The sequence below is a fragment of the Artibeus jamaicensis genome, unplaced genomic scaffold (genome assembly GCF_021234435.1).
Source record: "Artibeus jamaicensis isolate MK-2021 breed Jamaican fruit bat unplaced genomic scaffold, CSHL_Jam_final scaffold_474, whole genome shotgun sequence".
Lineage (NCBI taxonomy): Eukaryota > Metazoa > Chordata > Mammalia > Chiroptera > Phyllostomidae > Artibeus > Artibeus jamaicensis.
In genome coordinates this window covers 41078362-41090307 of record NW_026522046.1, presented here as the reverse complement: position 1 = coordinate 41090307, position 11946 = coordinate 41078362, and the positions used below count along the sequence as shown (strand labels likewise).

General features: G+C 45.8%; 1 protein-coding gene across 3 annotated transcripts in view; it reads left to right on the top strand.

Annotated features, from left to right (window-relative positions):
• Positions 1-11946, top strand: part of TRAPPC10 (trafficking protein particle complex subunit 10) — an 83452-nt gene that overhangs the window by 64400 nt on the left and 7106 nt on the right. For all 3 annotated transcript variants that reach the window (XM_037158146.2, XM_037158148.2, XM_037158149.2), the window contains 5 exons: positions 190-348; positions 1374-1603; positions 8551-8651; positions 9981-10107; positions 11134-11304. In XM_037158146.2, coding sequence (XP_037014041.2) covers positions 190-348; positions 1374-1603; positions 8551-8651; positions 9981-10107; positions 11134-11304 — 788 coding nt within the window. The remainder of the gene's footprint in view (positions 1-189; positions 349-1373; positions 1604-8550; positions 8652-9980; positions 10108-11133; positions 11305-11946) is intronic.

Here is an 11946-nt window from a genome sequence, read left to right as displayed (position 1 = left end):
CTCAGCCCTGCAGTACAAGTGATTGAGATGAAGAGTGAGGGTGGAGGGAAAGAAATAGGGAATTTGAGGAGTATCTGCAGTGAACAGATCTTTTCCAGTGGAAGAGACGATGCTGGGTAGCCTCATAGTAGGTTCTCCATTGGTATTTTTGGTTGCAGCTGATGCTAATTCCTGTCTTTTTCCCTTCAGATAGTCTTTTGGCTGGTATTCCGCAGAAGGTCAAGTTCACTGTCACTACTGGCCACTATACAGTGAAAAATGGGGACAGCCTCCAGCTCAGCAATGTGGAAGCCATGCTCATCCTGTGTCATGCCGAGAACAGAGCAGTGATCTATTCCAACACAAGAGGTACGGTGGTGGCCACCTGGCAAGGTGGACTGTCAGCACTGCCGTGCACCGTGAGCGTGTACAGAGCTGTCAGCCCCTTCACCCTCAGTTAATAACTTAGGCCTGCTTCTACCTATGACTGCTTCATGGCAGCAGCCTGCCTGTGGGCGGTCAGGGATCCTGCCCCTGGATGGGGCCTCCCGCCCCTGGATGGGGCCTCCCGTGTGGGGAGAATAAACTGAGACCGTGTATGTGCCTGGTGGCCAGGCAGTGCCTGCTAGGTCTTCTGATGTGTCATGGGCTCGTGCTTGATCGTGATGCCCTATAGGCCTTCAGCCCTCCCCAATTCCCTCATCAAAAAGCAAAAGTAAATCAGCCTTTTTAGGCACCGGTTGGAAGCCCTAAAAACATCCTCTCTCTTGCCTCGTCCGATGTGGCCCAGTGGTTGGCACATTATCCCATAACTGAAGGGTTATGGGTTTGATTCCCGGTCAGGGCACATACATAAGTTGCGGTGCGCTCCCTGGTCGAGGGGGTATGAGGCCCGGTCTGGGTGCAGCCAGTCGGTGCTTCTCTCTCCCTTCATCCCTCTCTCTGAAAGCAATGAAAAAATGTCCTTGGATGAGGATTTAAAACAAAGTCCCATGTCCCCTGCCCCCCAGCCATGAGGTGTGGAGGGAAGGATGCCGCTCTCCACCTGGGAGGGCGCTGGTCTGGCAGTGTGATGGCAGGAGCACGCTGTGCAGGGACATACACAGAACTTGGGCAGGCCACACAGGAAGTGTCCTTTTTCTGTGTCCCAGCTAAGCACAATGACAGTTCTCTGGCCTGTGGCTGGCTGGCTTTCATGCAGTGTTACTCTGTCTTAGGGGGTTAGTTCCTGGTTTCCTGCCTCTTCAGTCCCTCCTTAATGCACGTGCTTTCCTGTGCAGAGGAGCAGCAGGAGTTGGGTTGGGACTTCACTGCCGGACCCGCACCTGCCAGAAGGAAAAGGAGCAAGGAATCAGAAGCAAGGTGTTAGAAGTGACTTTCTCTCTCTTTCCTAGAAAAGGCTTCTGAGGCGTCCCTTCGGGTTCAGTCGTCTGACAAGGTCACAAGCATCAGTCTGCCTGCTGCGCCTGCGTACCACATGATCGAATTTGAACTGGAAGTCCTGTCTTTACCTTCAGCTCCAGCAACTGGAGGGGAGAGCAGCACACTGGGGGTGACAGAGGCCCAGAGGAAGCATAAGGACACACAGAAGGCTGGCCACTGCATGGCTACCACGGACCACAAAGTAAGGCGGGGCTGGAACTGCTCAGCATATGGCGGTGGCCTCCGCGTGTCCTGCTTGTTCTGAAAGACAGTACTTAAGAGATGCGTTCTGTTGCGGTGGCAGATTTCCACCCTGATACCGTGAGCTCGTGCTGGGTTTAGCACTTGTATCTGTGAGTCATACCTTCTTACATAAGGGGCACATCTCAGAGGACGAAGACAAACAGGTCTCACTTTTCCATCCCAACTCGAGAGGGAAGGACCATGTATTATGAGAGATAGAGTGTTTGCTTAGGAGAGGTTGGGTCCGAGGCCCATTTGTCCTGGTGACCGACTAGCCTGGAGGGAGTTCTGTGTCCGGTGTGTTTCCATTTCCGCCCACTGAAATGTCACATCAAACTCAGCGAGGAGCAAGCTCTGCTCCAGTGCTGGTGTTTATTGACAGTTGCTTGGGAGACCTGTGGCTTTGCTCCCAGGTCCGCAGTCCATGAGCTCACAGAGTGTATCTCTAGCATTGTGCCCATCCTACTTGTGTCTGTGTCTTGAAACACAGAGAGCAGTCTGAGGGCTTCTGACCCGCCCAGGTGTAGAAGTTCATTCTTGTGGCCCCCAGGACCGTGTGTATTTGCATGCTTTTGAAAGATGCTGCCCGAGGGTCTGGCTTCTAGTCAGTCTGAATCTTGCTACTGAGAGACTTCCCTTTGGGACATGCACCGTTCTTGGCACACAGTGACCGGGAGCTGTCAGAAACAAAGCAGGCCCTGCACAAGCACGGACATCTGGGAGACAGCCAGGGGCTGAGACAGTCTAGCGGTGAGTCTCACTTCCTGCACAAGGCCACTCCTTCAAAATGGGAGAAGCGGTGGGTTCATGTGCCATAGAAACCAACGGAGAGTCAAGCATGACCAAGAGAAACAAGAGAAAACCTCAGGGAAAAACACCTCTGTGAAAGGAGGGCAAGTAATGTACCTGCTAAAGAGTAAAAAGTGATGTTTAGAAAGACTCTCACTGAGGTGTACAGAACAGATGAAATGAACACAGTTAAGACCTTCAGCAAAGAGGTGGGAAATACAAGAAGATACCAAGTGGCATTAACAGAGCTGTGGAGTACAATAACCGAACCGAAACATCCACCAGAGAGGTTCAGCGGCAGACCGGATGGAGCAGGAGAAGGGATCCAACAGCTTCCACTGGGAGCAGCAAAGTGACCAAAAGAAACTGCAGATAGCATAGGGGCCAACATCAAACAGACGAACATTTGCATTATAGGGCCCCCAGAAGCGGGAGAGAGAGAAAGGGGTGGAGATCTTATTTGAAGAAATAGTGGCCGAAAAGTCCCTTAAGCTGGAAAACAGACATCCAGATCCAGGAAGTCCAAAGAGTTCCATCAAGGCACGTTATAGTTAAAATGTCAGAGGTTAAAGACAAGGGGAGAGTGTTAAAAGCAGCAAGAGAAAATCAACCCATTATGGCCAGGGAACCCTCATCAGACTGTCAAATTTGTTTCATGAGAAACTTTGCAGGCCAGAGGGCGTGTTGCAGTGCATTCAAAGGGCTGAAAGATATTACAGGTCCGGTAGTGAATACTTTGCCTGACAAACTTATCAGTCATTCAGACTTGAAGGAGAGACAAAAGAGTTTTGCAAGCAAAAGCTGAAAGTTTTTCACCACTAAACCTGCCTTGCAAGATATATTCAATTCAATGAAGTTGAGACGAGAAGGGTGAGTGCTAATTACTAACAACACGTGAGGGAAGAAATCTCACCAGACGGGTAGCCATTAGAAAAGAGAGTGGGATAATCTGTTAGGAAGCTGCTCTGAAAGTTAAAGACAAAAGTAGTATAAAATAACAATGATTACAGTAATCAAGGAATACAGGGGATAAAAAACATGTAAAACTTGACATAAAAATATGAAATGTAGTGGAGTAGACAGTAAAAATGTTGAACTTTAGAATGTAGTCAAACTTAATTATCAACTTAAAATAGGCTGTTATATATAAACACAAAGCAGAAACTTATGCAGAAGGTAAAGAGAAAAGAACCTAAGGATACCAGTAAAGAAAGCCATCAAACCACAAAGGAAGAGAGCAGGAGAAAAAGAAAGGAAAAGAGAGGAACAGAAAGAAAAAAGAAAACAAGCAGCTGGAAAACTACAAAATAGCAGTAAGAACATACCTATCAGAAACTGCTTTAAATGCAAATTACCTAAATTCTCTAAGCAGAAGACAGAGTGGCTGCATGGATAAAACCAAGACCATCTGTATGCTGCCTACAACGGACTCACTTTGTTTAAAAAAAATTAAAAAACATTATTGATTATGCTGTTATAGTTGTCCCAGTTTTTCCCCCTTTGTCCCTCTTCACCCAGCACCCCCACTCCCTCAGGTAATCCCCACACCACTGTTCATGTCTGCACGTCATGCATGTAAAGTCTTTGGCCACTCTGTTTCCTTACTGTACTATACATCCCCACAGCTATTAACAGACCCACTTTAGGTGTAAGGACACACACACACTGACAGTGAAGGAGGGAAGGATAGTTCCATGCAAAGGAGAAAGCTTGAGTAGCTCTGTGTATTTCAGACAAATAGGCTCTAAAACAAAGACTCTAATAAGAATCAAAGATAGGCATTACATAATGATAAAAGAGATAAATACAACAAGAAGATACAACATTTGTAAACATTTATGCACCCAACATAGGAATAATGAAATATATAAAGCAAACATTAACAGGCCTAAAGGGAGAAATAGACACCCATACAAGTATAGGGGGAACTTTAATATGCCACTTACATCAGTAGACAGACCATCCAGATAGAAAATCAGTAAGGAAACACTGCTCTTCAACATGGTAGAGCAGATCAGCCTCACACGCGTGTCCAGAATATTCCACCCAAAAGCAAAGGAATATGTGTTCTTGTCAGGTGCACACAGTATATTTCCAAGATAGATCACGTTGGGCCACAAGTCTTAATAAATGTAAGAGTATTAAAATCATATCAGGCATCTTTTTTTTAGCTACAGTGGTATGAAACTGGAAATTAAGTGCATGAAGAAAACTGGAAAATTTACAAATATGCACAGATTAAACGATATGCTAACGAACAACCAATGGGTTAAAAAAAAGAAGTTGAAAGAGAAACCAAAAAATACCATGAGACAAATGAAAATGGAAATGCAACATACCAAAACATACGGGCTACAGCATAAGCAGTTCCAGGAGGGGAGTTCAGAGTGGTAACTGTTTACCTTAAGAAACAAGGAAAGTCTCAAATAAACAACCTGCTTCTACACCTCACAGAACCAGAAAAAAAAGAACAAACAAAGCCCAAAGTTAGTAGGAGTGACAAAGATTAGAGCAGAAATAAATGAGAGAGACTAAAAAGACGATAGCAAAAAGGAATGAAATTAAGAGTGAGTTGGTTCTTTTGAAAAGATAAAATTGATAAACTTCTGGCTAGATTCACCAAGGAAAAAAAGAAAAGACTTAATAAAACCAGAAATGAAAGAGGAAATGTTACAACTGATACCACAGAAATACAAAGGATCATAAGAGACTACGGCAAATAATTACATGACAACAAGTTTGACAACCAAGAAGGAAATAGATAAATTCCTTCAAATATACACCTTCCAAGACTGAATCATATGCAATAGAAAATCTGAATAGACTGATTACTGGTACAGAGATTGAACCCATTATCAATAATCTCCCAACAAAAGTTCAGGACTGGATGGCGTCACTGGTGAATTCTACCACATAATCAAAGAAGAATTAATGCCAATCCTTCCCAAACTATTTCAAAAAAGTAGAAGAGGAGGAAATACTTCCAAACTCATTTTAGGAGGCCAGCATTACCCTCATAGATACCAAAACCAGGAAAAGGATGCCATAGGAAAAAAAAAATTACAGGCTAATGTTCCTGCTGAACATAGGTACAAAACTCCTCAACAGACTGTTAACAAACCAGATTCAACAATCATACACCACGATCAAGAGGGATTTATTCCAGGCATGCAAAGTTCGTTCAGATCTGCAAATCAGTCACTGTGACTCAGAACGTTATCAAAACAAATGACCAAATTATATCTCAGTAGAGGCAGAAAAAGCATTTGACAAAATTTAGCGTCCATTTATGAGAAAAACTCTCAACATCATGGGTATAGAAGGAGAGTGCCTCAGCGTACTAAAGGCCATGTATGCCAGCCCCACAGCTAACATCATCCTCAGCACTGAAAAGCTGAGGCTTCTTCTCAAAGATCAGGAGGAAGACAAGGATGCCCACGTCACCACTCTTTTTGAACATAGTATTGGATATCTTAGCCAGAGCAGTTAATCAAGAAAAACTAAATGCATATAAATTCGAAAGGTAGAAAGGAGACTGTAACTATTTACAGATGACATGATCTTATGTGTAGAAAGCCCTAGAGACTCCATCGGAGAACTTTTGGAACTAATAAATGAATTCAGTAAAGTTGCAGGATACAAGTTCGATACACAAAACTGTTGCATTTCTATGTAATAATAATGAACTGTGAGAAAGAAAATAATAAAACAATACCATTTACAATTGTAATTAAAAGAATAAGGAGGTGAAAGACCTTTGTATGGAAGACTAGAAGAAATAATAATAGAAAATGTAGAAGACACAAATAAATGGAAGATAGTCCATGCTCATGGAATAGAAGATTCAATGTGAAAATGCCCATAAGCATTTCAAAGCAATATACAGATTCAGTGAAATCCCTATCAAATTCCAATAGCATTTTTTTACAGAAATAGAGCAATCCTAAAATTTGTGTGGAACCACAAAAGACCCTGAATAACCAAAGCAAATCTGAGAAAGAACTAAGCTGGAGGCATTGTGCTGCCTGATTTCCAACTACATTACAAACCGATAGTCATTAGAACAGCATGGTATTGGCATAAACACAGACACTTGGGTTATTAGGAAAGAATAGGAAGCCCAAAAGCAAATCCATACTTACATGGTCAATTAATTTATAACAAAGCATCCAAGAATATACAACAGGAAAGGATATGTCTTGAATGAATGGTGTTGGGAAAACCTGAACAGTCACACGCAAAGAAATGAAACTGGACCACAACCTTATAGCTTACACAAAAAATAACTTAAAGTGGATTAAAGATTTGAATGTAAGACCTGAAACCATAAGACGCCTAGGAGAAAACATAGGCAGTGAGTTCCTTGACATAGGCCTTGGTGATGATGTTTTGAATCTGACACCATAAGCAGAAGCAACAAAACTACAAATAAGTGGGACTGCATCAAACTAAAAAGCTTCTGCGCAGCAAAGGAAACCATCAGCACAATGAACAGGCAGCCCTTTGAGTGAGGAAGGTATTTACAAACGGTGAATCTGATAAGAGGCTGAAATCCAAAATATGTAACGAACTCATAGAACTTAATGGCAAAAAAATAAAACAAAAACCCCAAACAATTCAATTAAAGAAGAGGCAGAAGATCCGAATAGATATTTTTTTCAAAAAAGACATACAGATGGCTAATTGACACATGAAAAGATGCTCAACATCACTAATCACCAGGGAAATGCAATCGGAACACAGTGAGGTACCATCTAACACCTGTCAGAATGGCTGTCATCAAAAAATCAGAAATAACAAGTGTTGATGAGGATGTGCAGAGCAGGGAGCACTCGTGCACCGTGGGTGGGATTGCAAATTGGCGCAGCTGCTGTGAGAAACAGTGTGGAGTTCTCACGGAGTTAAAACTAGAGCTGTGTGATCTAACAATCCCACTTCTGGACGTTTATCTAAAGGAAACAGCAACACTGACTTAAAGAGACGTATGCACCCCCATGTCCACTGCAGCATTATTTACAATAGCAAGACATGGAAGTAACCTGAGTGTCCACCTGCCGTGGGTGGATAGAGAAGTGACGTGCAGGCACACGCGTGCATGCACAGTGGAATGTCGTTCAGCCCCAAAAAAGGGGTGAAATCCTGCTATTTGCAACAACATGGATGGACCTCGAGGGTCTTAGGCTAAGTAAAATGAGTCAGAGAGAAAGGCAAATACTGTATCATCTCTTAAATATGGAATCAAAAACAAAACAAAATTGACCTCATAAGATACAGAGAAGATTGGTGGTTGCTGGTGGGATAAATGGGTGAACTGTTTTTGCTTTTTGTTTTAGTTTAAATGACTAATTTTTTTTTAGTGTATGTCCCAAAGGTTAAGAAACACAGTAATTTCAGAGATTATGGTATAGAATATCGGACCAGTCAGTGCCTTTGGAAAAATGTTTTTATTTTTCAGTCCTTGAAATTTTTCCCCTCACTTGATTTAGAGTTCAGGAGACAAAGATGATTTTTAATTCAGTAAGCTCCTAGAGTCATGCTGAATTATAGAGTTTTCCGTTCTCAGTATTTTGTTTGTATGAATCAAAGCTTGAGGCCTGGATTCTTCCCTTAGAAGAATTAATAACTTGGTCCGCACTGTGCCCCCAAGTTGATGGGTTTTCAGTTAGTCATTCAGCACGTGTGGGTTAAATATTTGCATCATTCACTTACTTTCGTTTAGGTAATGACTGACCAGGGTCATCTGGACATAGTGATTAAAAGCACTTTGTCAAAGCCTCCTGTGCTGTAGAAATTACGTTTGGCACGGTGGCCACGTGTGCGAGGACAGTGAGGTGGGGTTTGTGCTGCCCGCCGTGGCCTCTGCTCCGCAGCCATCAAGACCAGTCTGGTGACTTCTGGACATTCTGCCAGTTCCATGCCCATTTTTCTCGACTGCGTGTACAGCTTTGTGTCTCTCCTGTGTCTCTGCATGTGTTTGATGGGGTTTTCTTCCAAACACGAATCGGAACGCCATCAGGTGTGCGGCACATTGGCCGCCACCGCAGACGTGGGTGGGCAGTGGTGGTGGCCGAGCTGCTGGTGAGCAGTCTGAATGGGCGTCCCTCTATGTCTCCTCAGGTGTCCATCGAGTGCCCGTGGTCCATCTACTCCACCGTCATCGCGCTGACGTTCTGCATGCCCTTCAGGACCACACATGCTCTGCTGTCATCGGGGACACGGTAAGGGAGGCCTTGCTCCTGTCCCAGGCTCTTTGACACAGAACCCCTTGCTGTTCAGAGCTTGACCTTGGTGACTTTGAGCATGTTGTCTTACATGACCGTGATGCCATTGTCCCCTATAGCACCCAGTCTATGCTCAGATCTCCCCGCCTGTCTCAGCAGGGACTCTGCAGTGTTGGTTTGTGGAACGCGGGCCCCAAGCAAGCCCCGTGTGATTGTCCCATGTGATTACCGGATGCCTTTTCCTCCCTGGGTCAGTCGTCTTCCAGGAGTATGCCATTCTGCGTGTGCCAGGCCCGAACCCTCGGGTTCGTTAAACTAGCCCCGCCGTGAACCGCGGGTCAGCTCTGGAGCAGGCCTTTCCAACTGCAGCACTGCTGACACTGTGCGTCAGATGACCCTCTGCTGTGGGTGCTGCCCTCGCACTGTAGGGTGTTAGCAGCTCACCCGCTTCACGCCTGTGGCACTTCCCATCCTGCCCAACTGTAGTACGACAAGCAGAAATGTCCCCTGACATTGCCTGATGTCCCCTGGCATGGGTAGAGGGGAAATTGCTGCCGGTGGAGAGCCACTGCCCTAGAGGCTTGATGAGATTTGGAGCCAGCCTTTGGAGAGGCTGGGGTCTTGGAGGTGCGGCCCTATGCTTCATGTGTCAGTGTGTTCAGAGACACGAGATCTCATCGCCCGGAGGTGGCGATGCTCACGTCGACCACCGGGCTTGGGTGAGCCTGGCCTCTCACTGTGACGTCCCCTTCTGCTTCATCCACTGGTTATTTGGGTGATTTGGAAACAAAAATGTCAGAACCCTGTTTAGAGTGGAACATTATTCTAGCAGCATTTTCCCTTTAAACTGCAGTGAGGGAACTGTAGGTATTAATGGTTAAAAACACCCATAAGTAATAAACAGAGCCTGAGTTGCTCTAAGATCGATCGGCTTTCCACAGCTGCTCACATGTGACAGACACAAAGCGAGCCCTGTGCTTGGTTCCCCAGTGAGGAAGAGGTCCCGTGGCCCCTGCTCGTGCCTGCGTCACTCGTCGAGGTTGGTGGTTCCACGTTCAGAGGACTCAGTCACAGTCGTGTGTCAGAACGCTGTGTCGGCATCAGAGTGCGCTCTGGTCTGTTTTCCTCAGAACTGGCTCCTCAGAAAGATTGGTGTCCGCAGACTCTTCTACGTGTGAAATAAAAAGTAGGAATATGTGTGACAGCTGGTTCTTAGTTATTTTACCATGTGACTTTTCTGATGCCCCATAGGTTCTTGACAAAGCCAACATGTATTTCATAAAGTTCTTAGGTGTCAAAGTCATGTTTTTTGTTTTTCTGCTTTAGGAAATACATTCAAGTTTGTATCCAGAATTTGTCGGAACTTGACTTCCACCTGTCAGATAGCGCCCTGGTAGACCTCGGGGGGAGCGCTGACCTGCAGCTGCTGCCGCTGAACCTGGAGTCCCAGCAGGTAAGCGTCCTCTGGAATTGGGCGTGAACTCGGCAGGACACAGGACAGCGAGTGTGTAATGGCCGAGCCGCCTGGAACGTTGATTGTGTGCTTTGGAGCCTCCTTTCCGGAGGGAGAATGGCATGCTGGCTGGCGCATGTGAGACAGCTTGGAAGCACAGCTTTGGGCCGCGGTGGCAGCGCCTCCCACGCTGTGGGCTGAGCAGTGCAGGGAGAGTTTAGGAAATGGAGTGATGTTGTGTCATCAGGAGGATGAATTCTGACACTCGTCCCACCCTGCACACAGATTTGTGTAACCACAAGCTTATTCTGAGTCTCCTGTGGACAGGGAACGGTGGCTGTGCTGTCCCGCCTGCCCTCAGACGCCTGCCCTCAGACGCCTGCCCGTGCCCCAGGGAGGAGTTGGAGGTGTCAGTGTCAGGGGCTCATGTTCATGTTCACATCGCCTGGCGGCATCCTGACCTTGCCTTTCCTGTTTGCATGTCACATGTGTTTTTAGACTGTAAATGCTGAGTGTTCAGAAGCAAGAGTTTTCTTAAGGGATGTCTGATCTTCAGCACTTTCAAAAGTTTTCCCCAAAACACATTTGGCACATTTCAAATCCCACCCCCGACTGGCTGTGCTGCAGGGGTGAACGCTGCACACACGCGCGCGTGCTCCAGTTCCTCGTGTCACTCAGTGTTAAAGACGAAGCGATTGGCATGGATGTAGGTGTCCTTTCTAGTTGGTTGGTGCATTTCCCATTTTGGAAATGTATGGGGTACTCTCTACTTGTAAGTGTCCTTGAAGCACATGGAATCTTTAAAAAGTAAAGCCTTTTTTTACCAACCTTGTGCAGACTGCTCCAGGGGCCAGGGCAGGCAGGAGGGGCAGGGACCCCGGTGGGCGCAGGGCAGCGCACGCTGGGCCGTCAGGTCTGGGGCCCTGTGGGGTTGCTGCTGCTACATCTCACCTACGTCCCTTCGGAGGAAGTGCACCTTTGATGGAGTGGGGTTGTCCCTGTGCACTGACCCCCGCTCTCTTGCAGCACATCTGCAGCCAGCAGTCGGTGTTCTTTGTCTGGGAGCTGACGTGGACACGAGAGCCACCCCCTTCGCTGCACGCTCGATTCTCCGTGGGATTCCGCCCCGCCTCTCAAGAACGGCTGACTGTCTCCTTAAAACCCTATACTTACGAATTCCAAGTGGAAAACTTCTTTGTATGTATTATATTATTTTGGGGGTGGGGAGTGCAGGGTGGGAAAGTGAAAGGCGACATCATATTCTTCATAATCTAAAAAATCAGACAGAATCTTTCAAAATAATGAAGCAATGAATCAAGGAAAACAGTTAACAGTTGGAGTAGTTAAATCACTGACTGACAGTATTTGAACCCAGGTCCTTTTCAGGAGACATGTTCATGCCCATGTGCTATTTTTGGCACCTCTAAGATGAGTGTTTATAACCATAAAGACCAAAGACTTTTTGCCCTCGACGGGTGCTTTAGTTGGTTGGAGCATCGTCCTATACACCAAAGGATTGTGGGTTTGATTCCCAGTCAGGGCACATGCCTGAGTTGTGGGTTCAATCCCTGGTCAGGGCATTTATGGAAGGCAGCTGATTGATGTTTCTTTCTCACATTGATCTCTCTCTGTCTCTCTCTTTTTCTCTCTCTCTCTGTCTCTCCCCAGCTTCCTCTCTTTTTCTGAAATTGGTAAACATATCCTCAGGTGAGGATTAAAAAAACTTTTTTTTAAACAAAAAGACCAAAGACTTCTTATTGCATCTCCCTTCGGTTCCTTAGCTGACACAGTAATGTTCTGGAACTGTTTCTTAGAGTCCTTGCAGCTTGATCATTAACT